The sequence below is a fragment of the Canis aureus genome, chromosome 31, assembly GCF_053574225.1.
Source record: "Canis aureus isolate CA01 chromosome 31, VMU_Caureus_v.1.0, whole genome shotgun sequence".
NCBI classification, from domain to species: Eukaryota; Metazoa; Chordata; class Mammalia; order Carnivora; family Canidae; genus Canis; species Canis aureus.
The window spans coordinates 45,265,638-45,293,429 of NC_135641.1; the positions used below are offsets into that span (position 1 = coordinate 45,265,638).

At 39.6% G+C, this 27,792-nt stretch overlaps 1 protein-coding gene across 12 annotated transcripts in view; it reads right to left on the reverse strand.

Moving 5' to 3' along the window:
• Positions 1–27,792, reverse strand: part of TBL1XR1 (TBL1X/Y related 1) — a 166,420-nt gene that overhangs the window by 22,593 nt on the left and 116,035 nt on the right. For 9 of the 12 annotated variants that reach the window (XM_077880391.1, XM_077880388.1, XM_077880390.1 and 6 more), the window contains 5 exons: positions 16,229–16,331; positions 5,909–6,054; positions 3,552–3,774; positions 2,660–2,792; positions 1,974–2,115 (listed from right to left, as the gene is read on the reverse strand). In XM_077880391.1, the coding sequence (XP_077736517.1) occupies positions 1,974–2,115; positions 2,660–2,792; positions 3,552–3,774; positions 5,909–6,054; positions 16,229–16,286 (702 nt within the window). In that variant the 5' untranslated portion in view covers positions 16,287–16,331. The remainder of the gene's footprint in view (positions 1–1,973; positions 2,116–2,659; positions 2,793–3,551; positions 3,775–5,908; positions 6,055–16,228; positions 16,332–27,792) is intronic. The other 3 variants (XM_077880397.1, XM_077880398.1, XM_077880396.1) reach the window with 1 other exon arrangement.

Consider the following 27,792-nt stretch of genomic DNA (forward strand, 5'->3'; position numbering starts at 1 on the left):
GATGATCAGATACTTAAATATCAGTGAATGTTTCTTTCCTTTGTTAATTTTCCCAATATGAAATCCTTACCAATTAAAAAAAAAAAAAAAAAAAAAGAGCCAGAAAAGAGTATAGGCTGACTTTATAGTTAATGAAGTGAGTACAAGTGCCTGGAACTACTTTACCGCAGGGAGAAATCCATAACCAATTTCTCTACTCTTACATTCCCTTGCTGTGCCTGGCCCTGATGAATGGTACAACAGAAGGACAGATCTATGGAAGTGCAAGCTACAGCGTGCATTCAACAGACTACTGCTGGGATTAGTGAACACTACTGAAGACACAGAATGAAGTCCTGCCTTACTCAGTGCCTTGTGGATGCTTTTTGGAAAGGGAATTGAAAACAAGATCGCCTTTTTTCAGACCTCTCAAGCCAGTCAGCTGTACAGGTAAGTGAAAAACAAACAGATGCTGGTACTAGGGGATGTAGGTTCAGTCCTTCCAGAATCTGGTTCCACAGTTTCATCTGAAGAAGGAGCCATGTTGAAACCAAGAGCAAAAGCCAACTTCTAGACTCTGCACGATGGGAAGCTTCCTTAAAACTCCTGGCCCCCAGATGTCTTAGTTCATGGACCACCACAGTAGGAAAAGAATACTTTAAAGATAGCGTATCTCACAGGCTCTTGCATTAGTCATGGAAAAGAACCATTCATCAAGGATAATGTTTTCCCGTTGGTGGAAGATTCAAATTCACAGTGAATAATATGTTTGAAAAGTCCACACTTCCACAAACTATAACTTGCAGTTCAGAATCACCAAGCTCAACAAACATTTGTTAACCATCCTTTTCACGGTAACCTGTAAATTTCATTAAGTTAAAATAAATGGTTTCTGAGCCAAACAGTATATGAGGGCAATAAGGCCTTTGACTTAAGATAGAATAAGGTCCTATGTTGAGAAGATAATTCTTAGTCCTGACCCTACAGGAATTTGTTTTAGAAAAATTTCATAAGAACTGAGAACTTCTGCTGGAGAAACCGTTTTTAAAAAAGACCTCATTCATTGGAATGAGATTTGGATTTGGAAGATCCTTTGGAAAGTCGCACAAAAGTTGTTGGACAGGGGCTGGAGGAGGAAAGGGTGTTTGCTGAAGAAAGAACCACGAACCCCATGAAATGCTCAAGAATACTAAAATTGTCTAAGATGTTTCTTAGGCTTGGGAAGACAGGTAAAAAATGGATGCAAAGTCACAAGGAAGGAAAGAAGGCAACATGGAATAAAGGAAAATATACAGGAACTTTAAAAATGCTAATTTTCCACAAATCAATCATAGTTGGAAATGGAAACAAACAGAGCTGGTTATCATGTACTTGAAACCGACGGGTGAAGCTTTGTCAACGAGGAGCTCAAACTTTCTGGTGAGTCAGAGCACTAAAGGTATCTCTGAAAGATGTGGAATGACATAGAGGATCAGCTAACTGTAAGATTCCCACAGCTACAGCAGAGCCTAGACTAATGGTCCCTAAAAGGCAGTCGGCAATGAAGTCTTCAGCAGTTCTGAGCAAAATGAGAAAAACAAGAACATGCTTTTATTTTGCAAATTTCTCTTACCCCTAGCAAAGGACTTCGCAGTTAAGGACTTAGTGTGTGCCAGCTGTTGATTTTCATCTATCACCCCATTTATGTACTACCGTTACCACACCTCTACCTAACATTTGAGGAGCATGAAGTGCAGAGGGGCAACCACCAGTGTGACAAAGGTTCTGCTGCAAGATCAACTGCAGAGCTGCAAGTCGAACCTAGGTCTGACTGCTGGAGGGCCAGCCTTTGATTTAATAGCATATTTGAGAACGGGGAGTCCTAGGTTGTCGTTCTTATTAGTGAAATTCAAAAATATCTGAACAAATGGACAAACGCTGCTATTAGTCTGAGGTTCAGAGATGTTAAGTAGATTAGGAACTGTAGTCATCACGGATAATACAGTGATACTCACATTCCAATCTAGGGATGTCACATCCTTGTTGCTTGGGACATCTTGCCCTCCTTCCCGTATACAATGTCTAAGTACTAATTGTGTGGAGCCACTAGTGCTATTTTCACTAAGATTCCATATTCTTGCTGTTGAGTCTCCAGACCTAGAAAGTATGCAATATATTTTAAATTGTCATGATATTCTCAAGTATCCCAGAATCAAAGCAACATATTTACATACTATTATTAATAAGGCAAATAAAAACTAGACTCTCTGGGGTTTCCATTTCCACTATATTCCTTAGTCTCCATTTTGGGGGCCCTCAGCACTTTTGAAGAAGCTTAATTAAAACTTCTAAGATTATGGGGGCACCTGGAGGGCACAGTTGGTTGAGCAACTGACTCTTCCTTCTGGCTCAGGTCATGATCTCACAGGTCCTGAGACCCAGCCCCAAGTCGGGCTCTGTACTCAGTGTGGGGGCTGCTTGAGATTCTCTCCCTCTCCCTCTCCCCCTCCTGCTTGTGTGTGCGCATTCTCTCTCAAATAAGTATACCTTTTCAAAAAATAACTTAAGATTAAGTTATGAAGAAATAAAGATTTACAGAGACAAAAGGACCACAAAGAAGCAACAAAAACATGTCAGTAATGCTTTTATAAAATGTGTACTCGTTCAGTAGGATATTTGAGTCTCACATTAAGAAACATACCCCGATGCCAAGAGATCACTAACGGGGTTCCAGGCACAGATGAAAACTTCGGATTCATGGCCCCGTAACACAACTGCTTTATTAGGAGGGATTTCAACATCCCCGTCCACTTCCATCATATCAGTATGATTATCTGTGTCATGAGAATCAAGTGGAAAATTCCGGTTAGGTATTATTATAACGCCCTGAGGGGGGGAAATAATTCTTAACCAGCATTTTATACCTCCCTTGTAACATATAATGTAAAAAAACAAAAAACAAAAAACAAAAACCAAAAAACTATGTCAGGTAATGGCAAAAATAATTATACAGCACTTGTCACACGAGAAATAAATTCCTATCTTTAGTTACGTCTGACCCTACTATTTTTAAAAAGATGTATGTGTGTGTGTGTGTGTGTGTGTGTGTGTGTTTGGGGTGATGAGGAGGCAGTGAGAAAGACTGCAAAAAGGTTAGAGCCAAACAAGGCTAAAATGATAAAATGATCTGAATTAAATCTAGTCCATGCCAACACTATTCTGAATTTCTGCCAGTAGGGGTTGCTGATATCATTCATATAACATGAGAGTTGCCTTCCTATCTCCATGTCAGAGCTTTACTGGGTTAATGACTAGTATTACAAATTTTCTTTCAAAGTCAAGAGCAAACAACAAAATTTATCTTATAGTAGAAAATGGTTTCTAAATATTTAAAGAAGAAAATAAAATCCATGAAAGTAAATCTAGCTTTTTGGAGCTTCAGGAATAAAAATCTGAATTGTGATACAAGTTAAGGGAACAAGTTGGCATAAATGAAACAGACGATGTTACTTCAGTTTAGAAGATGACACATCTACACAAAGCAAAATACTTTTCCTGCAAAGGAATTTTTAGAAATTCTTATTTCAGCTCACTTGCTATAGTATGTGCTCCGTTCTCCTCCCCATTTGCTGTGTTTTCTCCATTTTTTGCAGACCCCTGTTGGTTTGTGGCGGCTGTGGAGGTGGCGGCAGCTGCGGCCTGCTGCTGTGCGAGCTTATCCCTGTAAGCTTGCTGTCTGGTCTGCACCACATCAGGCATTACGGCGTCTATCAGCGACAGAGACTCTATTGGCCGACCATCGAACAAGGTACCATCCTGGAGGTGGAGAATTTTGAGGCAGAAAACACGAAAGAGACATACTTAGGGTGAAGCAACGGCAAGGAGCTGCTGAAATTCTCCTTCTCACCTAGTTCATACTGGTGAGGATAAAGCCGAAATACTGAAAGGAATAGTGAAAAGTGGGCCCAGGTGATAAGAAGTTTATTAATTAGATCCCAAAATTCCGTCGGGGAAAAGCAATGAACAACACTAAGGAGTTCATGCAACGGGAAGAGAGGCTTGGGGCCACATTAGGATAAACACTTCTTTACAACAAAAAACTTTTAAAATAGCTTTAAGAGGACTTGGTGCATCTGGGTGGCTCAGGGGCTGAGCGTCTGCCTTTAGCTCAGGGCGTGACCCCGGGGTCCCAGGATCGAGTTCCGCATTGGGCTCCTCTCGAGCAGCCTGCTTCTCCCTCTGCCTGTCTCTCTCATGAATAAATAAATAAAATCTTAATAAAAAAAAGGACTAAAAAATTTCTCGTAATTTGATTCAATATCGAAACAAGAAACAGTCGTCAGATGCTCGGCCATCTGATCGTCTCATTCTCCTAACGACGAGATGGGAGCACTAAGGTTTAGAGGCAGACGTGCGGAAGTCCCAGGGCCAGGCCAGGCGCCGGGCACTCCTAGCTGGCGCTCTTCCTCGGTGACCTGAGGACCACCAGCACGGCCACCGCACCTGTAGTCTGTTAGAAACGGACAGTCAAACCTACAGAGTCGAAATCTCTGAGGGGCTCGGGAATCCCTGCTTTCACAAGCCCTCTCGGGTAGTTCTAGCACACGAACATTCGAGAAGTACCACCCTCACTCTGAGACGGGTGCTCTTTAATTTTATGGCATTGCTGTAAGTTTACAAAGCTCCTCCCATTGATATCAGGAGGCTACAAGTTAATAAAAAGTTCTCCAGTGGCCACATGGAGACAGAACAAGTCAGAAACAGAAACTGGGACAATGCACATGTAAGGCCCAACTCACTCAGGCTGCTCAAGGTGCACTAACCCAAGACCTACCTACAGGGCAGTGAGGGGGTTGCTCTGAGCTACAACAACACCGTGCATCTTTCTGAGCTGTCAGCTGCAATGGAGTATTTGAGGAGCTGGAGAATTTAAGTAATTTATTTAATGCCAACACAGATACACCGTAGAGTACTACATTAAATCTACAAAATATGTATTTTTCAGATACCATGAGACTTTAACTCTGGCCACTGGTGGAGACTGTTTCTCACCCCCTGTGATAAAGGATAATCTGGGACAGAAAACACTAAAAGTCAATGAGGACACATTTAATTTAATATTAGTGGATTTTTCAGTTTTGGAGATGAAGAAACTCAAAAATAATGAAATCAGAATTAGAGTACTACATAATTATAATAATAAATACTGGTATAGAAACCAAGGAGGTTTATTTAAAAAAAAAAAAAAAACTTGCTAAAGTAAAGGGGAACATGTTAAGCTCTGAAATGAAAATAAAGAGCTCCACGTATTATAAATCTTGATCACTTATGAAAATTTTCAGCTAGACCAAGGTTTGCAAACTTTTTCTGTGAAAGGCCAAACAGTAAATATCTAAGGCTCTGCGGAGCATAAGGTCTCTGTCACAACCATTCAATACTGCCACTGTAGCACACAAGTAGCCGAGACAGTACATAAATGAAGGAGCGTGGCTGGGTTCCAATCCAGCAACGGGCAAGCAGGCAGGATTTGGCTCATGGGTCATCGCTGGCCGGCACTGGAATTGTATAGGCAAAAGCATCAAGAGTTGGCTTTAATCATAACCTGCCTTCCAAAATCAGGTATAACCAAATAACCTGAGGTTTTGGGATTTTTCAGACTGCCAATTATGGTCTCCGTGTTCCACAGCACACTGTTGTTTTAAAGAAAACGGTTTCTTATTAGTTACTTATAAAACCATAGAAAGGGAAATAAATGAGAACCAAAGGTTCGTGCAGCTGGGAGCCAGCAGGCCTTGCCTGTTCACCCTGACTGGGACACCAGGAACGCCACCCTTCAACTTTGTCAACCTTGGGAAGCTGAAGCCGGATAATGAATGAAGAGACAAGATATTAGATTTAAGGACAAATTTAAGAGTAAGACTTATTAGTATTTCAAATAAGGTTTCCTTACCTCATTAATACTAACTTCTGCCTCTACATACTGTAGACCTTTCTGGATGATAGAAATCAATGCAGCAGGTGGGACGAGGGCACCATTTATGTTAGACTGACTGATATGGCTTTCTATACCAAAGGTAAACGCTGAATGAGAAAATCCTAAAACCAAAAAAAAAAAAAAAAAAAAAAGATATAAGAATTTATTCTCTCCCAATGGCAACATGCTATTTAAAAGACACAAATGAAAGATCTCTGTGATCTTGCAAAATCACAATCCATCCATTTGAAATCTCAGACTGTTAGCTAAGGTTAAATATGTTTTTAAACAAAAAATATAAAAATCCAAACATACTAGCTTTTACATATTTTCCTTTTCACTTTAATTACAAAAAATATGATATAAAATTTCTAGTGCATATAAAATTTAGCTGTAATTTTCCTCAAAGAATAGCATCAAACTTTAAAACTGGGGGGAAGGGGAGAGGGAGTCTTTGGAAATCATGTGAGTCGACTGCTTCACTGAAGATAATTTAGACCAAGATAAATTAAGGTGACACTTAATATTTTTGTAGCATATTTAAATTTCTACATGCAAATTGTCAAACAATGTATAAATCCAATGTTCTGCAGGTTTTTTTTAAACTTAGGAAATAAGCAAACTAAAATCAACATAAATAACAAAAATTTTTACACTTAAGTCTCATTGTACGTAGGAGTTAAATGCAAAATATTTTTACTAATTCTTTGCTACTTAGTAATAACCCATGTAAATGAAAGCTTTAGGAAATAAAAGCAAGCAAGTAAATATCCAGTTTCTAACAGCAATTCTTTAATTTTAATTTGAAACACTTAAACGCAAAACACATAATAAAAAATTCTTTATGTGGTCTTGCTTTGAAAGTCTAGTCCAAATTCAAAGGTAAAACTCTAGTAAAATGATAGATGCAAGTGCAGTTATTCTTCACTAAAACACCCATCAGAGCTTATCGTTAAATAGTAACCGTCATTAACGTATTTTAAGCAATTTAATGGCATTACATATTATGAAACATTAAGACACTTTCACACTAAGTAATCTAAATGAAAATGGGCTTGTGTCTTAAACTGATCTAACCCATGTAATAACTGTTATCCAGCCTATCCTAGTTTTCCAGGGCTGACTCTGTCTTTCCGCATCTTGTGCTTCCACCTGAGGCTTCTTGTGGCACTTATAAACAGTCTAGAATAAAATACTATGGACTCCCTAAGAAAGCATGTGGCTAGGAAGTATTTTCATTGGTCAGCAGACAAAATACACCTCAGCTACTCTTCCGCACGGATCCTTCCTTCCCTCTTTGAGACACCTAGCCATTCCATTCCTGAAACCCAGAGTGAGAGGTAAAAAGATGTTGCTTTTAAGAGGTTGACCTTGCCTCCTGGCAAGACCAATATCAAACACATTTCTGGTTTTCAGCTTAATCGGAGTTCTCAGAGATGGCTAAGAAACGGGGCAATGACTAAGAAACATGTCAAAGAAAACGCGTCATTCTGCATTGTCCCTGGAGGACACCCATGACTAGTGGCTATGAGCAGGTTCCAGCCTGCCAGGGTAGAAGGCTACAACGTCTGGGGAGGATGGAGGGACGGTAAGAGCTAAGGCAGTGAAATCCACAGCGCTGAGGCTGGAGGGTCCCTGTGTCCAATTATATTCCCTTCCCTAAATAAATTCACAGTAAATTATAAACGGGAAAAAGGCTAAACAGCCAGTGGCTTAGAGGCTTAAGAAAACTTCAAGATGGACAATACCACTGATGGAGGAGGGCCTCCACAACGCACACATATATAGTTTTTTTTTTTTTTTTAATTTTATAATCTAAGCTAGCAGATGGGGAAACAGCCACTAACAGAATAAGGATTTAAATCCCAGTTAGTTAGCATCCAGTGTAATATTAGCTCCAGGCGTACAAGACGGTGATTCAGCACGTCCACACGCACAGCACCTGTGCCCATCACGAGAGCGCTCCTTCATCCCCATCCCTGCACCCACCTGCCCTGTGGTAACCATCAGTTTTTTCTCTAGAGTTAAGAGTCTGTTTCTTGCTTTGTCTCGCTCCCTTTTTCCCCCTGCATTCATCTGTTCTGCTTCTTAAATTCCACATGAGTGAAATCATTTGGTATTTGTGTTTCTCTGACTTATTTCTTTCCATCTACGTTGTTGCAAATGGCAAGATTTCATCTTTTTATGGCTGAGCAATATTCCATGTATATACCACATTATTTTTAAGAGGATAAGGATTTAAATTCATTCAGAGACCACGGAGGTAACCACTGCATTCTGCTGCTCTTACTGAACAATTAAGTTAAAATATGGTCAAGGATAAAGCTAAGACTGAGTGAGTTCCTGTTTCCTAACAGAAAATAAAGGATTACATCATTGTTGTCTCAACTCAGAGTGTTATAAAGTGGTGTCAGTAGTGCATGAAACATTAAGACATCTTATTAGCAATGTTTCTTAAGCGTTTTGATTTTCATAAGCCTTACAAATTTTGGCAGAGTCTATGACTTCTGTACTCTCTAATTCATGAGTATAATTTAAATAATCAAAATCATCATATTTAGAGTTCAAGCTTATGTCCAAGAATATCCTAAGAGTTGCAGGCAGATGATGTCAACTTTGGACTGGCAGGCTATATATCCTGAATTTGTTCCGTCAGAGCGCGAGAAAAGCTATCCCAGGTGCTTACATACATCTCAAGTTATCACACATGTGCTTACAATGTTCTCAAATAGTAAGAAAACTACTCTGAAGGGGTTTATTAGTGCATTGTTTTGACACTTCACATTAATGTCTACCCTAAAAAAGATCCACAATTAAAAATGCTCTGCTTCAATAAATGTTGAATTCAATCGTAATTTTTTACTTCTAGTCATAGTTGGCAGCTTAAAATCATTATTTTCAAAACTTCTTTTCTTATTCCCCTCCCCAACACTTCCGTTTTCCTTAGACACCTGACCTTAACTTCATTATCCTTGAAAGTCATCCTAACTCTCACCTGGGCCCCTGGTGCGCCCCCTGGTTTCCCAACTCCTAGCTGTCTGAGCTCTCTGGTCTCTGTCAGCAGCTTTCCTTTTCTGCTAGAACCTTGAGTTTAGTTCCCATCATCCATTGCCTACAATTACTGCCCCAAGTTCCTCCTTCCCCAGCTCAGTCCCTTGGCCACACTACAGCTGGAGAATCACCTGTGCAACAAGACCAGTCACAATCCTCTTCTGGGCACTTTCAATGATCCCTTTGGTCTTCCTAATAAAGGCCGAGCTTCTAAGTATGACACACAGTTACCTTGTCACCTGACCCTACCTGCGTCTCCAGACTCATCTCCCCAATTCCATGCCCCCCACAGCTTTCTTCCCATTGCACATAAAATTCAAGTGATGGCCAATTATGTAGCACTGTGAATATGCTATACCATCTCACGCCTTGGTACCCCGTGTGTTCGTTCCTGTTCTTTTCTCTCATCTGAATGGAGGGGAAGTCCTTTTTTCACCACCTCAGAGGAGGGACCTTTCTCTGCACGCTAATCCTACAGTCTAAGTATGGTATTTACCACACTGGGTGGTTATCACGCACGCGCGCGTGTGTGTTTGTGTGTGTGTACAACTACTGGACTGGGCTACCCGAAGAAGAGTTTAGGTCTCATAAATCTTTTTATTCTGGAAACCTAGAATGTGACCTAATTTAATGCTCAATAAACATTTGTGAAATCTTCCTTGAAAAAACAAAAACAAAACTCAAACCAGGTCATGCCAAAAAATATTCCCATTTATCTGTAAATATATATTCAGGAAATACTTCTCAGGACAGCTTTTGATTTACATCGTGAAAGGCAAAAAGGGGTTCACTTAAATCTGTGAGATGCTGAAGACTGACTTGACTGCTTAAGACAGTATCCCTTCTTTCCAGGAGTAGGAGCAAAACTGATAAAAATATTACCTCTGTAATCAAGTACTCTACAAATTCGGTAGGGTGATTAAGATTTGGGAGGTGAAAAAGAGATTCCAGAAAGGAATTAAGGCTAAAAACAACCATGAAGCTTAGTATACAGTAACTCAGGAATAAAGACAGGCAGTGGCGGGGGATGCATGGTAACAACTCATGAGACCGTGCATAGTTCCCACATAAGAAACAAGATCACAGAACAACTGTTTCCTACATATTGCTTATTTCAGGGAGTGCTTTGTTCCCTTGGGATGACAGGGGCTGTGTTCTCCGAGGTGTTAGGCCTCCAGAGCAAGCCAACTCTCCTTTCAAACAGACTACAAGAACATGAAAATGGGCCTTGAACATCAAGGCCATGGTACAAGGTGATGAACGACAACCTCACCGCCACAAAAAGTGACACAGTCAGAAGAAACATCTAATAATCCATCCAAGATCCTATTTAAGTTTCAGGTAAAGCAAAAAACAAACAAACAAACAGAAAATTATATCCCTGCCCTCATTACCACAAAATTCCTTGTCCCCAAATCCATTTCCAACTGTGTCCTCTAGACTCAGATTTTTGTTTATTCTAAAAAGTTCTGTATTTAAAGATTTTAGAAAAGGCGAAAGGAGGAGCAAAAAATGCTATAGGCGATCTTGCATGTTGTTTTATAAAACAAACAAACAAAAATGGACCATGTGAGAAAGGAAAAAAATTACAGTAACCCAAATTAACAACTAATATTTTTTATATTTTCTTTTTTTCTTTACACACTGTTTTCCTCCACCACAAATAACACACTGGGCTACACAATTCTGTGCTCTAATTTTGCCCTTAAAAAAATATATCTATATATCTATCTATCCATGGACATTCTATATGGATTAAACTTTCTGAAATGACTTTATTATCATACTATTCAGCCAATAAATGTGCTCAACTAGTAAATTATTCACCCCATCGATGGATAGTTTGGACTTTCTGAATGTTTACTACTTAGGAGGAATCTTACCTCAGATATCTAACATGTATAGGCTTTTGCTGTGTATGTATTTTTTTCTCCTTAGGATGGATTCCCTCAAAAATTGAGGGGGCATGAGCATTTTAAGAGTAGTTTTCATAATTGTGCAACTGCTTTGCCCTGAAATTGTGCAAATCTATAATGCCATCAGCAATTTATGTTTCCCTACACCCTTTATTTATGCTGACTATTCCTTAAAAAAATAAACAAGAGGATTACTAGTAAGACCAAACAAGTTCTGTATTTGGTAATCAAAGAACATTTGTCTTTTAACCAGTTATGTCAGAGGTAACGTGCGAATAGGAATGTTCCTCTATCAGCAAATAATAGCCATTCAGCTTGTAAAAGAGAAAAACTGATTTGGAAGCATAAGGGTTACCAGTACTTTTGACAAGCACCTGCCACTTATTATTAGTCACGTGGACAACAGCTGTATGTGACACATCAATGTCACGGCGTATTTTATTTGATTATCAAGCAAAGTTTATGTATACTTGACCTGCACTTCCGTAGTTGACCAAATGCTCATGAAAAAGAAACAAAGACTCGGGGCGGACACCCGGGATCCCGAGCGCTGCTCGCTGCGGGCCCCGGGGCCTCGTGACCCCCTGCACCGGGCGGCTGTTCGAGACTGTTCAGCAGGCACCGGCATCGGTTACCCAGAGCTCACTGAGGCAGCTGCCCCACCCTTTGCTTGCTGGAGGGCTGATACCAAATCACTAACGGGGGGAACCCAACCGGATAGGCTCTTCGGGGTTACAGACCCAAACCCTCACGTTGTCCATACATCCTGCGAGCGTGTGGGGGATTGCTCGGTAAGTGCAAGACCTTACAAACAAATACTGCAACATCTGAGGGAAGCCCCGCCTCAGCAGCAGTGGTGTAGCCAAGGCCCAGGTCCAGAGCCTGTGAATGGCCCAGTCAGTCGGCAGGGGAGAGAGAGGAGGGGGTGGGACGGGCAAGCCGATCCTTCAGGAACCAAATGCTTTAAACGTACGTAGATCATCACCTTCTCATAAATGGGGACTGGATGGCAAAGTGAACCTCAGTTCTAAAAACATGAGGATTTAAAAGTGACAGCATTCAGAATCACAATCCAGAAAACAGTTCAGTAACAAGGGCGTATTGTTTTTGCACTTTCCAGTCAGTCTTCAATCATAAAACGCAACTGTTTCACAGCTGTCCAATATTACGCAAACCATTACCCAAAATGCTACTGAGCTCTTAAACATGTAACAGGAAGTTTTATCTAGAATCAAGAATGCTCTCCCAAATCAAATACACAATTTAAAGCAAAATGAATTACATCTTACACAAAGCAACAAGAAAAAAGGTGGCACAAGTTCACAAATAATTGCCGGTACAATTTCTCTAGGAAAAAAATACAGTAAACCTGTGAATAACCATAGGAGAGTCAAAGGTGATGCAAAAGCGGGGGCAGGGGAGGAAAAGGAGGGAAAGTTAAAAGGTCCAAACCAGCTTAAATCTTCTAAAATTAACACTGCATCAGGTTCTGTTCCATACAGCTTAGCTGTGCCCCTTAGTGCTTAGTCTGCATACGGTTGCTAGATGTGAGTTATTAGGGCAATCAAATTATTAATGCCCTTGGGCGAATGCTAATTAAATGGAGCATACTGAATAATCAAGTCAATCATTACTTACGGTACTACACTGTCAAATACACTCAATTTTCAAGTCATCTCGAAAAAGAAAAAAAAATTCTTGCAGAGAAAATTTTTGTTGAATATGAAAGCCTAACTCTAGGTTCATCAAAATACAAAGTGGTGATGACCAATTTAATTTGCTTAGGGCGAACTTGTTGGAGAGAGAATTGAGAAAAACAAAAAGTTACAGCACTTAATAAAGACATCTCACAATAAAGACACTTTCCTCTTAATCAGTCTTAATGAGTAGGGGAGGAGGACTTACTTTAAACAGAAGTCTACAAAACATTTGAGGCTGAACATCACAATGTAATCCCTTTTCAACAAGCAACAGGTTTTACGGATGAAGAAAAAAAATCAAAAGTTATATAATTTGGGAGAGGAGATGGACTTTTAATAGACAGTATCTCCTAGTGCTGACAATAATCATAACGGAATGGTCATCACATAGTATCAACTATTTAAAACGTTTAAAGGATCTTACTTTCTCTGGAGACAGATGCCATAGCCGAGTCAACATTAAACACTGTTTACAGAGAAATATTAGAAGTTCTTACTGGAAAACATTATTTCTGAAATTATACGTTTATCAAAACTTTCACAAGGTAATTTTTGGACTTTCTGAGAGCCTTGAGATAATGAAACAGGCAAGAAAAAAAATTCTACTTTCCTTAGTGGTCGTTTTACAAACCAGTCCTGTGAAGGGCTTTACACAAATACTTCCTTTGTCATGATTACCTCTTTTCTTCCATCTCCTAATTCAAGTACTCTTTTACAGGGGAAGTAGCAATATTAGTATTCTAGTTCCTTCTGTATTGCTTAAATCTTTTAAGAGAAATGATGACTTGCAACCTATTTCTTAGATATTTAATGACTAATCCACAGTAAGTATCTCTTCTATGGTGATAAATACACCAAAATACACCAAAAATAACCCAGAAAAGGAAGTACTGGATTCCAAAATCAAATCACATGCAAAATGGCTATTTTTATGCATAATTAGAGATCAGAACCAAGAAAGAGCTTTTGGACTGAGTCACCCAGTACTGAGATGGGTTGGATTCTGAGCTCTACCTGAAATCTGGTCTGAGCTGATGGCACTATCCATTTCGCAGACTCTTTCCCATCTCCTACTTATGGAAGTAACTTCAGATAACAACATGCCTCATTGTTCCTGCAAAATCTTGCCTATAAATGCAAATACACCACTTTTTAGTGGCACCACCCTAATGTTTAGGAGATATTCTCGCACTCCAAATCTCAATGTGTACATCTTACACTTTCTACTGTACCTCCAATGGTAACTAAATATGGCTTCTTTCAAGATATTGTGACCTGTTTGTCAATTTTCTTGTCAAATTCTAATTGTCTTACAACTAATATGGACCAGTGGCTGTTAACACTTTATTATGGCTAAGAATCACCTGGGGCATTTGTAAAATGCAGATTCCTGGGCCCCACTCGCTATTCTCTAAGTGATTCTGATGCAGGTGGTCAGAGGATCCAACTTTAGAACTCTGGTATAGGCGATTCTTAAATTTATGGCAAGTTGCATTCCTAGAAAAACTGCCGTAAGTCAAAATGTCATTAGTTGAACCCGATTCTCCCCTAGAAATCATAATGTAATAGGAAGTTATGAACTTCATAAAGGGACTGCTGTTCACATTTTTAGAGACGTGGCTTCACACAGTACTTCATTATGGGTACACTGTAAAGTATGAACCTTTCTAAATACACAAAGCACAACTAAGAACATATTAAAAAACTATAAAGGATCGAATATGATAAACGGCAGTCTACCACCAAAGTTGTTTTTTTTAAAATACAATTCTTGCTTTATTTTTACTGTAACACAGAACACTTCATAACATAGAATTTCAGAGGATTTTCTCTGAGAACATAAGCAACATCAAGACTTTTGATAGTATCTAACTGCTGGATACTCTTTCAGAAATTAATCCAGAATTATTATTTTACTGCCCCTTTTTATTGCCCTTTTTTTTTAAACAGCAACATGAAACATCAATTCATGGACTTCTGTTTGCAAATAAAATCTGAGTGCTCATTCACATCTCTACCTTCACCTTGCCCCATTTCACCTCCGCAGAGGCTGAGCTACAGGATGCTGCTGAGCTAGTCCAACTGTTTCTTATCTCCAGAAACAGCAGTTTCATATGATTCAACTGCAGCGGTTGCCTTTACAACACACAACAAGCCATTACATACCTCTGTTCACCTACTGGCCCTTTAGCAGGTTTTCTATGTTAGTGTCTGAGGCCTCAAAGCTCTGGCTCAGATGGTGGTCAGAAGGCAGAAAAAGCTAGAGTTTGTTTTGACCCAACAATTCTTTTAATTTTGGCCAAAGTTACTAACAATATCAAGGCAGGTGCACACATGTTATATATGTAATAATCACTAGGTCAGGTCACTACTTTTTTCAATAATCATTTTAATCTTGCTCAAAATATTCAACAATATTATTGTCTTTGGATCTGCCTTCAACAGCAGTTTGCCAGTTGAAAAAGAAAACAAAACAAGATCTATGAATTTCAAAGCTTCAGAACAAATTATCCTGCCTGGGTTACTTTTAGTGTCTTCTCTTTCTCCCTCTCTGCCCTCCTTAGACATCATTTTCTCAGCTGCTTCAGGTCAGAGAGAAGCAGTGATGGTGCCTGGGAAGAGGAAACCCCCAGCAGAGAGCAAAGCTGGGAGCAGCTCGGCAAGCAGTGGGATCTCAGATCTAAGGCCGTGTCTGCACTCCCTGCACGGCAAAGGACAATGGCTAGGCCCTAAACAAGAATCAAAATCGAGGGCTCAACTCCTCCTCCTGGCCTTTCGTCCTCCTTCACACGCGCCTGCCAAACAGTTACCGTTTACACACACACTATGCCTCACCTTACTACCACAACATCCCAACTTTAAGTTAGATTTCTAAAATTCAACCTCTCCAGCTCATTTTCAACTACTGAATGGTACCATCTCGTGCTAACAATCTGCAGTCGCCACTGCTGTCAATCTTTCCCACGTCCTATGCCCCATCCGCCCCAAGTCTTCCCTCTTCTACTTTTAAGTGTTCTGGCTTACTCCACCCTACATTTTCCCTTGTAGTTTTCCTTCTGTTTTAGGACCTCTCTTAGTCTGTTTAAAAATGAACATGATTTAATATTTATTACAAATGACTTCCAATGATTTCATTTATTAATCACCCACCAATAAACACATTAGTAAGAATTCAAGTCAAGGATAAACTAAATCAACTGGGATAATGGTTACGAAAGCATTCTGAAAAATATGGTTAATTTAGTTATTAAAATGCTAACTGCAAATAGGATCAGTAACATTTAGCTGAGGATTCTGAATATACATTATCAAGTTGATGGTATCTGAAAATTTATATGTTCCTACTGACCATGTGCAATCTCAATTCATAATAACTTGTAAAAATGGTCTTTGAACACTGAAAGCCAAACCATTTGTTAACAAATATTTGCCTGAGAGGATTCCAACATATTTGAAAGAGTCAGAGAGTTAAACCATGCAGTAACACATAGCTTTAAAATGGCAGTCCAGACATTAAGGAAACATACAAAGTTCAACAGTTTGGACTGATACAAATTTCAAATGCATAAAAGGTTATTTTGAGAATATTAAAATAATTTGAGGCCTATTTACTTTATGAAAGTACTCACCTGACTCTTGCAAGTATCTATATACCAAGAAGTTGACCTCATCACTGCTTATACTCATCTTTATTCCCACTTAAACCATGAGGTCACAACACAGGATATAACCCTAAAAATAAAACAAAGTTAATTAAGTATTTTCTCAATAAAAATATTTTTAAACAAAATGTAAACAATGTTGTAAAAACCATTTGATTTTATTAAATGATGTAAAATGAAGGTTCTATATTGCCTAATAATAAACCCTGACAAAGTTATTCCAATAGTTAGTAATAGATTATATACAACCAAAACATGGCTGGTCTGTTTTTCTGCAAGATAACATATTTGCAAAAAGATTCAGAATTTATAAAAGGGCTTTAGCGCTGTATTTTATTTATATCAAGTAGCATAAAGTTTCCTCTTTCTCCTTAACTGTAAAAAACAAAACAAAACAAAACAAAACAGTACATTTTAGGGATCAGAATATTATTTATCTAGAAAAAGAATGCTTTTAGACCACTGGGTGAGGGATGAGCCATCTGAACTAGTTTTGTCTACATAATTTGGTAGGATTTGAAGCCTCTGTTTTCTCAACATCTACTCTGCAATGTTCAAGTTTTGGAAAGATCTGGCTACGTGTAAAGCAGAGGGGTGGGAATATAGTTTTCAAAACTTAAATGATATTCTCTTAATGGGCATACTTAAATCTTGAATTCAGGGGGAAGGAAAGAAGGAAACTGAGACCTAGCTTACATATGTCCTAATTATACTTATCTGTTCTCACGTCATAGAAAATATTTAAAAAAGAAATCAGCAAACGTTTTCTGTACAGAGTCAGACAGTAAATATGTTAGGCTTTGCCATCCACGCACAGTTTCTGTTAAAGCTACTCAACTCTATGGTTTAGCACAAAAGCAGCAACAAACAAGATGTAGACAAATGAGTCTGGCCGTGTTCCAATAAAATTTTATTTATGGATGCTGAAATGTGGATTCCATCTGATAACGTTGCATTATAAAATATTTCTCTTTGGACTTCTTTTCAAGCACTTAAAAAAAAACAAAACAAAACAAAACAAAAAAACAAAAACAACACCCTCTTTCTTAGCTTTGTGGTCCTTATCAAATGCTAGTGGGCCAGATCTGACCACAGACAGGCTGCGTACCTTCTTGGTCTCTTACATAAACAGGATATACTGACATCTATTCAGTATGGAGGGCATATAACACTATGTGCCCGTGCCGACCGTCCTGCTATAGAGTTCACAGTCTCTTTAGGATGCAGAGTTCACGATATAACCAACACCTGAGTAGGCTACCATGTGAGGGAACTGCTCCCGCCCTAAGTTGTGGGGAAAGTGGTGACTAAGCTCACCAAGCTTCTGGCGCAGAAAAGAACAAAGACAAATGAAGAGTAATAACAACTTTCCAAGACATACACAGAGGCAAGCCTAACTGAATTTAGTAGTCTGGGAATACATCTTGAGGCATCATTGGTGTTTAGACCTGGAAGAATGGAGGGGGAGAGTGAGAACATAAATGCTGGTGGGAGGAAGGCAGGGAAGGGAAGGCATCCAGTGAGCAGTACTAGTTAGTGGAAAGGCTGGAGGAAGAAAGAGAAACAGACCATACAAGTAAGGCTCAAAACACAAAAACCATGTCTGAGGGGCCCGGACAGCATCGCTTAGAGAAAACAGACTGCCAGGGTTTAGGCGGGTAGCAGCATGAAAGATCATCCTGGCTCTGACACGGAGAAGACACTGGAAGGGAAGCGCACTGGAATAAGAGCCGCGCGGGCAGGATGCTGCAGGGACCTAACGGATGGAAGACGCCGGGGCTGTAGCACTGAAGCCAGGGCCAAGTACAGGGGTTCCAAAGCATGACTGGCCGGACAGAGGAGAAAGGAAGGGGAGAAAGGGAGAATCAAAGGTTCTTGGAAGAAATCTGGGTTGGCAGTCCTTCCACTCACTGACCTGAGAAACCATGGGAGAAGAGTAGCAATTAATTATCTTCATATAAAGAAAAAGGTATTCTCCTACAAAATTAACACAGAGTACAATCAAGAACTTGAATGTTCTGAACGATAAAGAGAAATAGCCCTTTGATGATTTTGGCTCGGGACGCCTTATCTCGACGCTACTACGGTGCATTAGGTGATCCACGCTCTCGGGATACCCTGCACCATCTACCCTGACCCATACACTGTAACGTGTAGTAATGTGTCCGGCACACGGAGGAGACACTAAACAGTGTTGAAAGCCCATGGAACGATACGAGTTTAAAAAGATAAAGAACTGGGGTGCCTGACTCTTGATTTTTGGCTCAGCTGATCTCAGGGTGCTGAGACGGAGCCTCACGTTGGGCTCTGCACCGGGTGTGGAGACTTCTTGGGATTCTCTCTCCCCCTCTCCCTCTGCACTGTCCCCACCCTGCTCATTCTGAAAAAACAAAGCCCAACCCCACACCATCACATAATTGTAAGAAATTAAATCATAAAACCTGACCAATCATGGATATCCATAAGGGAACAATTCATCACTATTCATTAACAAGATTTCCCAAAACGAGATGTGCTAGGTGGGATCCAAGTGAAACAGACTGACAGAGAAAACAGAGCAAGCATCTTTTCCTCTACTACATCATTCAGTTCAACACTCCAATAAGCACTGGCACTGAAGTACCCAAGATGCACAGGTTTGCAGCACGGCTTGGTTCTGCCAAGCTAAGGCCACCAACGTCTCAACTTAAGGCAGTGATCGGTGATGGCTTCAGCATCACCTACTATATTCCAGGGCAAAGAAAAATACAAACCAAAATGATACAAATTATTGTCTATAAATGTTCTTAGAGTAAATATATACTGGCAGTACATTTTTAAGAATCATCACAAAAACCACCTAACAGGTAGAGCAGAAAAGTTCTTATCTGTTCAAGCTGCTATCAACGGATTTATTCCACTGATCACGGTGCTGTATCAACTTCTGGAATCAAGAATAACATTTTTTAAGGGAAAGGGGTAAACGGTTCAAATCTTAAAGGTATTATTACACCTGTAGTCCTACTTCAGCCAGCCCTTCCAACCCGAGACAGGCCCTTACTGTTCCCCAGGCGTGTTGCCAGGGCCGACCAATCTGTGTGCTGACAGAGGAACACACAGATGCCGTAAGGCTGGCCCCAGCCTTGCAGAGCTCAGTTTTTTAGTGATGACAAACATGCAAATATATCATTAAAAAAAACTTTGAAAATTTAATGCAATCTGTACTATAGGTTTCGGTCCCAGTTGCAATAAAACTACATAAAATCTACAAAGGCTTGAGTTTATCCACCTTCAAGCACACTTAACTCTAGAGTATCGTTTGGTATGAAAGTGACCCTTTTAAATTCTAACTTCAAAAAGACACCTGAAAAGAACAGGAGACCGGACAACAAAAAGAACACATTAAGACACTCCTCGCCTGAAATGCCAGTTTTCAGTTTCCAAACACCTTGACAGCGTGTGCGCCAGAGAGCGAAATTAGAGAAAACTCCAGTACCCTTTGGAGGGACCAGAGTCTGAGCACCGCATCTCCTCCGCTGTGCATCCTTCAGTACAAGTCTCAGTGGGTTCACTATGGCTTTGCACACCTGGCCCACTTCAGTGAGTCTTGCTTACACAGCTAAGGTGGGTCGCGTGTGTGTGCCGTGGTCTCAACCTGTCCCAGGTGGACACCAGACATTCCGATCCTCGACAGGACTTGCCTTCGGAGGGACCAGAGTCTGAGCACCGCATCTCCTCCGCTGTGCATCCTTCAGTATAAGTCTCTTCCAACAGCAGTGACACCCTCATCCCGTCTCTGTCCTGTACCACTGGGGCGTCAAGCCCGCTGGAGGCTACTTTGTGTAAAGTAAGTCCTGCCCTCAAGGAGCTGATGGATCATCAAATAAACAAGGTATTAAATATAAACTAATACTTCCTAAAGTCACAAAGCAATTCTTTTTTTGGGGGGGGCGGGGGCAGGAGAGACAGAGGAAGAAAAAGGATCTTAAGGAAAAGACTGGAGCTCCATCTCTCGACCCTGAGACCTGACCTGAGCCCAGCCCAAGAGGGAAGCTGCTTCCCTGACTGAGGCCCCGAGCCCCCAGGCCTCCCTAGGCCCCCCAGGCGATGTTTTATATTTTGCATCATCATACTTAAACAATGACTGAGTTCTAAAAACCGAAAAAATCAAATGCCTTTGTACTTTTCCATCCTAACGCTCAGAATAGCCTATAAACCCGTAACAACTTTTATTCACCTCCTATCAGTTACAGGCAGTCAGCTGCTTAATCCAGACTGATAGCTGCATAAGCCAAGACTAAATACAAAAATTAGCCTTAACTAATATTGAGCCAAGTGCTTGTATTAAGAGTACACTTGAATATTTTAAATGTTCAGTATGAAATATTTTACTTCAACACACGACAGACAATAATGTAATGACTACTACAAAAAAAAACAAAAACAAAAACAAAAACAAAAACAGGACTACCTAGACAATTCAGCTGAGATTCATTCAATTGAATATGTACAAGTTTCACATCACAAAACTGAGTTCAGCACATACACACTGAACAGTAACTGCCCCACGAAGGTCATCATCTCCTAGCTTCTCCTAGGAGAAAGATACGTTCTTTTCAGAGTCCATTCCTGGAACAAGCCAGCCCCTGACTATAAACCTAAATCATATCACTTTAAATTTGAAAGAATGAAAACACAGGGAAAGTTATGGATAGGAAACAAAGAAACCAGAAAGATTTTCTTAAATGTCCTGCCTGCAAGACACTCTAAAGAGATGTGGAAAACCTCTGCATGATCCAAAATCAAATGTTTCATCGAAATTACTTTATCTTACACAATGTATAGTGGCGGCATATTATCTCATAACAGACAGATTAATTTTTGAGTCGTTCAACCACTTGGAAGAGCCTAAACCTTCATTTCCCTAAGACTGCCATCAGGTTATTTATACTAAAGTTGTATTTCTCTCATTTCCTTCTCGGTAGGTATGCATTAATGGATAGTTCTCATAATCAGGAAAAGGATCTACAAGTAACTAACTGGACCAAGTGAATAAACAAATTGTTATTCTGGCTTTTTAAAATACTGAAGTGTAGCTACACATGATATCACATCAGTTTCAGAGGACAGCATGGTGGACACTGGGTACGACGGCGTCATGCTCGCCACCAAGTGGGGCCACTACGACACTGCTGGCCGTACTCCTTACTGTTCACCTTTTACCTCACGACTTCATCGTTCCATACTGGGAAGGCCGCACCTCCCACTGCCCCTCACCCGTTTTGCCTGCCCTCTTACCCTCCTCCCATAGCTATTCTGATCGTCACTGAATACCCACAGGTTGGGTCCACTCAAGAGATCAAACCAATTTACGGGCCGGCTAGCTGAAAAACTATTAGGAAAATGTTCAATTTCACCAATAACATATGTGCTGCTGAAGCGAGCACTCAGGTTCACCAATAATAAACATAAAAACATTTTGGCCATAAGATGAGTGAAGATTTAAAAATACCCAATATTGGGCAGCCCGGGTGGCTCAGCGGTTTAACGCCTGCCTTTAGCCCAGGGCCTGATCCTGGAGACCCGGGATAGAGTTCCACGTCGCGCTCCCTGCATGGAGCCTGCTTCTCCCTCTGCCTGGGTTTGCATCTCTCATGAATAAATAAAATCTTAAAAAAAAAAAAAAAAAAAAACTCAATATCATCAAGATTGTGACAAAACAGAAAATATATCTCTAAATACGTTTATAAATATCTGCCACCACTGTTTAATTCAAATGATGAAAGGAGCAATATTAAAAGCTGCTGGAAGAACTCTGATGTTAAAAATAAGAATTGTTCTGGGGCACCTGGGTAGCTCAATCGGTTAAGCATGTGATTCTTGGTTTTGGCTCAGGTCATGATCCCGGGGTCACGAGACGAGCCCCACACTGGGCTCCACGCCCACGGGGAGTCTGCCTGGAGATTCTCTCCCTCTGTCCCTCCCCCAACTCCTACATACGTGCACACACTCGCTCGCTCTCAGATAAATATTTGAATCTTAAAAGAAAAAAAAAAGAATAATGTTTTAATAATGGTAACTGTCAATGCCACGTTGGACATTCCAAGTTACCTTTCCAGATAATATTAATGGCCCACAGGTGCTCAAGGTTATTGTTATGTTGGGGATGGTTTGGAGCCAGGAGATGATCTAAAAGGAAGGATAACTTAGGCTTCTCTGGAACTCAGAGGATGAGGAACTGCGGAGTGACTGTTACCAGCAAGACGGAGAAAACTGCAGCCTCCACCACCACAGTCTGACAAACGACACCACTATTCCGTCTCCCACCTGGAGAACAACTCCATTTTCAGCCTTGTGGTTTAAATGAGATGGACCTCCTGGTCCAGAGGAAAGCATGGATAGTTAATTTTTAATTGAATTTTAAAATCTTCTTTTCATATTAAGTCACCCAGCGTACTTTATGTTCAGCTTAGGGCTGACACCCCACCCCCCCACACACATCACCTCCTTCGGCCCCAGCTCAGTCATTCCTGATAAATGAAACACTAGGAGACACTTGCTCGTTTCTAGGAAAGACAGCCTCCTCGTTTCAGAGAGCAGGGGGCAGAGAACAAGGACACTATGTACATCACTGAGGTTAGAGCAGAGATGGAAGAGAAAGAGAAGGATGGCAGAGAAGAGAGACAAGAGAAACTAGGTTATTAATGACATCAGTTATCTATTAAGCAACTGGATTAAGTACTATCTGAAATTAATTTACTACTGTAATTTAGTTAAAGTCAAAAATTAATTTTATTGTCTAACTCATTTTAAGACTTGTCAGTTGCAACCAAAAGAGGGCAAAAAGGGGAATTATCCAAGAGATGTTTTAAAACAAGAAAATGACTAAAATTAGTGACAGATTATATTTGGACAAATAAGAAAAAGAGGGGCAAAGTTAACATTTTTTCTAATGTTTCCAGACTACAAAGTGTGAAGAATTACCCATAAAAATGGGGTGCCTAGAGAGGAGAATTATGAGGGCATAAACCATCAGGCTGAGGGAATAGGAACAAAGGAGGTAAAATGCAAGTGACTGACAGGTTTCTGTTAGAGGCACAGTGTTGGAAGAGCATTTTCCTTTTAATTCAAATGTCTCAAGTGTCCCAAGTTATCTCTGCTCCTACGTGTGTGCCCACCTTTTCCCATTCATTTGAATGTTAAAGAAAATGCAGCAGAAGAACATTCACATTTTTTTTTTGAGAGATTCCTACATTCTGTACGGGGCAAAGCATTCTACACATTATTTAATCTCCTCTTCAATATTAACTTTCTCGTTTTAATGTCATATGAGAACAGCATTACTATATGTAGATGTATTTAGAAATGTTTTTGAAATACTAAACTTTCCTCAGCACAGAAAAAAACACACACACGGAAAATAGTATGGAACGTATAACGTAAAATAATTTAGTGACTATGAAGAATTATAACTCTTAGAAGGTCCTAGGGAGCTGTGGCGTAATATGGCCAAGACTCCACGTCCAGTGCAGGCTGCGGGTGCTCAGCTCACATGTACGATGCCGTGTCAGCCAGCCACTGCAGGCACAAATAGAGGATTACAATACCCTGCTAAATAAATAAGTTTCTAAACTCCCGCAGAATCATGTATCAAAATTACTTTCTTGGGTGTGAGCTCTCAAAATGCTGTGGAGCAAAGCAGACCATAGTTTATTTCAGCAAAGTGAAACCTTGCTGCCATATTACCCACGGAGTCATCCTAGGAAACTCGTCAGATCGTCTTGCTAAAACCAAAACACACTGCGAAAATACTACATTATCGTAACTAAAAAACAAAAACTGAAACAAAAAAAACAAAATATGTGGGGGGACGGAAATGAGACAGAGGAGAGAAATTAAATCAATTTACTCATTAGCAAAGTCACGGTGGTTTACTACCATCTTATGAGCTCAACTGTCCCCACAGAATTCGTATGTTGGACCTAACCCCTCCTGCACCTCAGAATGGGACTTCATTTGGAGATAGGGTCTTTAAAGGGGTGATTAAGTTAAACTGAGGTCATCGGGGAGGACCCTAACCCAATATGACTGGTGTCCTTTTATGAGGAGGGAGATACCAAGGGTGCATGTACAGAGAGGAAATATCACGTGAGGTCATAGTGAGGAAGAAGGTGGCTGTCGGCAAGCCAAGGAGAGAGGCCTTATAAAGTAATTGATGGCACAGACACCTTGATCTTCGACTTCAACATCCAGAATTATGAGAAAATAAATATCTATTGTTTAAGCCACCCAATCTGTGGATTCTGCTATGGCAAAACTGATATATAACCATCACCACCAACTCTTAAAAACTCATTATTCATCTGAAGCTTTAAAATCACTCATGTTAAATTCACAATTGCTAGGATCTGCCTTTCTGAAAATTTGCCTGTATTTTCAGGAACCCATCCTGTTCAAAGACAATGATATTAACAGGATATATTAACATTTTATGATCATCTGCCCCACAATGCCCCTTCTCCTGGAACTGCCCCCTCCCTCCCACCATGAAACACATTCGGGAACAGCACTGAAAAATGCTTTACCCTTATTTTCCTGCCTCATTTAAAATAACTATAATCCTACAAATGTTAGGCAGTAACACTGTTGTTTATATAGAATATAGTTCAATGAAGGAAGATATCTTTTAAAATTTAGCTTTGAAAATAGTTGGTACTATAACTTAAAATATGTATAAAGTACATTCTTAACTTTTGCCTTGCTAAATCTTATAAGGTCACAAAATTTTATTAGACTAAATGAAATCATGTTTACCAAATTACTTTTGTTAACTATAAAGTCCAACATTAGGATTTAGAAACAGATAATAAGAAAAAAAAACACCAAGCTCTAAATGAAATATTGCAGCTTATCTTAATATAATACTAACTAAACTAAACTAAAAACAAAACCCAGTACAACAAAAACAAATTATCTGGCTGATTTCTTTAAGCATCAATGGCAAACAACAGCATATTTACCTGTTTATGTATTAACCCTGAACTACAACTACAGTTTAATTGTCCAACACTTTAAGGATGTCTTTTTTTTTTTTTTTTTAATTTATGATAGTCACACAGAGAGAGAAAGAGAGAGGCAGAGACACAACACAGGCAGAAGGAGAAGCAGGCTCCATGCACTGGGAGCCCGACATGGGACTTGATCCCGGGTCTCCAGGATCGCGCCCTGGGCCAAAGGCAGGCGCTAAACCGCTGCGCCACCCAGGGATCCCTAAGGATGTCTTTTTAAAGCTGCCCATGAAAGTCCAAAGATAGGCAAAGAAGTATGTTTCCATAAAACAGACAAAAATTCTATCTCTCTTCACATTAGGATTAAGTTTAAACTATATTTTTAAAGACCCAATCTCATGAGATAATTTTTATTCAACTATTAAAAAGGAGAAAATATCCTTTTACACACTTAAGTACAAATTAACATACAGAGTTATATTAGTGTCAGGTGTACAATATTGTCCAACACTTCGGAACATTACTTAGGGCTCATCCCCATCACCTACTTTACCCATCCCCCCACCACCCACCTCACCTCTTATAACCACCACTTTGTTCTCTGTATTTAAGAATCCCTTTGTTTGGGGCACCTGGGTGGCTCAGTACCTTAAGCATCTGACTCTTGATTTTGGCTCAGGTCATGGTCTCAGGGTCATGAGATGGAGACCATGTGGGGCTCCAGCTCAGCAGGGAGTCTGCTTGGGATTCTATTTTCTCTCTCCCCCTGCCCCTCCCCCTGCGTGCTGGCACTCACACTCTCTAAAATAAATAAGTAAATAAATCTTAAAAAAAAAAAAAAAAGAACCTGTTTGTCTTTGCTTGCTCATCTGTTTTGTTCTTAAATTCTACATATGAATGGAATCAGATGCTGTCTTTCTCTGACCTATTTCACTTAGCATTATACCCTCTCTGTCCACCCATGTGGTTGCAAACAGCAAGGTCTCTTTTTTTAATGGCTAAGTAATACTTTATCACTTCTTCTTTATCCATCCATCTGTCAACGTGCTGGTTCCATACCTTGGCTGTTGTAAATAATGCTGGAATAAACGTAGGAGGTGGGCATATATCTTTTCAAATTGGCGTTTTTGTTTTCTTTGAGCAAAACGTCCATACTGGAATTACTGGATCATATGGTATTCCTATTTTTTTATTTATTTTTGAGGAAACTTCACACTGTTTTCCACAGTAGCTGCGCCAATTTGCATTCTCACCAAAAAGGAGAAAACAACCTTTTAAAATAAGCTCTATATTTCACTTGTTTTATGTAAGCTTTTTTTTTTTTTTTGGAGGGGAGGGTTTCTTTACTAATTTGAATAAAAAGTGCCAGTAAAAAGTCTATAGCATCCTCAAGAGAAACAAATGCAGCTTAAAATTTTTAAAAAGGTGAACAAGATGGTTTGTGAAGGGAAATTAGCAGGTGATGGCATTTTACTTTCTAATTTTGACACATAAGCATCTTCCAGTAATTTTTCTAAGAGTGTAAAGGCTAATTTCTTCTTCTTTTAATAGTTATAGGCAATTTTTGTGCTATGAACATTTTTTTCTTCTGGTTCTTCTTGCTTTCATTTTGTTATCAGATTAATGGTCACTGAAGTTTCCAAAGTTGATGAGCCTTAAAGTATGGTGATAATAACTTAGAAGGGATAAACTCCTAAATTACCTTTCTTTTTTCTTGGTTTCACTGGAATCCTGAACTCTCAGATAAAAATTCAAGATAACATGACACAGAAATAAGATCTCAGATAACCTATATAATTTTAGATAAAAGATTTGAATCTTCTAGGCCTGTTTCCTCATCTATAAAATGAGGAAACATTAGATGGTCTCTTTTACTTCTAAATTTCAATGACTAGAGTCAGTACAAGTATGTAGGATATTATGCAAGGATCTTACAGACCAGCAGTTATCAGATTACGCAGTGATTTTTAATAAAGCATTTTTAATAGATTTTTAAAGACTGTCGGATCTTAGATGGACCTATCCAGGCATTTGGGAAAAAGAAAACTCATTAAGAAAAATTTGAGTATTATTGCATGATTCTTATTAGGACCATCTATCTTCTATAACACTGACATATAAAAGACATAGGTAAATGGTATACACCAAACCAATTATTCGTTAGTAATTGAGACTTCTAATGCCAATCATTTATTTCAGCTACTATCTACACCAGGGTCTGAAAACTACTGCCTGTGTGTCGAATCCAGCCCATCACCATTTTTGTACAACCCACAACATCTTGTGGGTTGTACAAAACATAGGGTGGTTTTTATAGAACATTCTTTTTAATAGAACATTTGCCATTGATTTGACAATAGGGAACACTAATTTTGAATCCTAATTAAGCAATATTAAGAATAAGCAAAGCTCTCTAGGCAGAGAACAGTAAACTAGCATCCACTGTGTGATGAGTCAACCCTGATTTAAGTTAAACTGACATTAACCACAGGCCCATTTCTTTTTATACCCAAAAGGACTCTGATGAACTGCCTCATAGTTCAT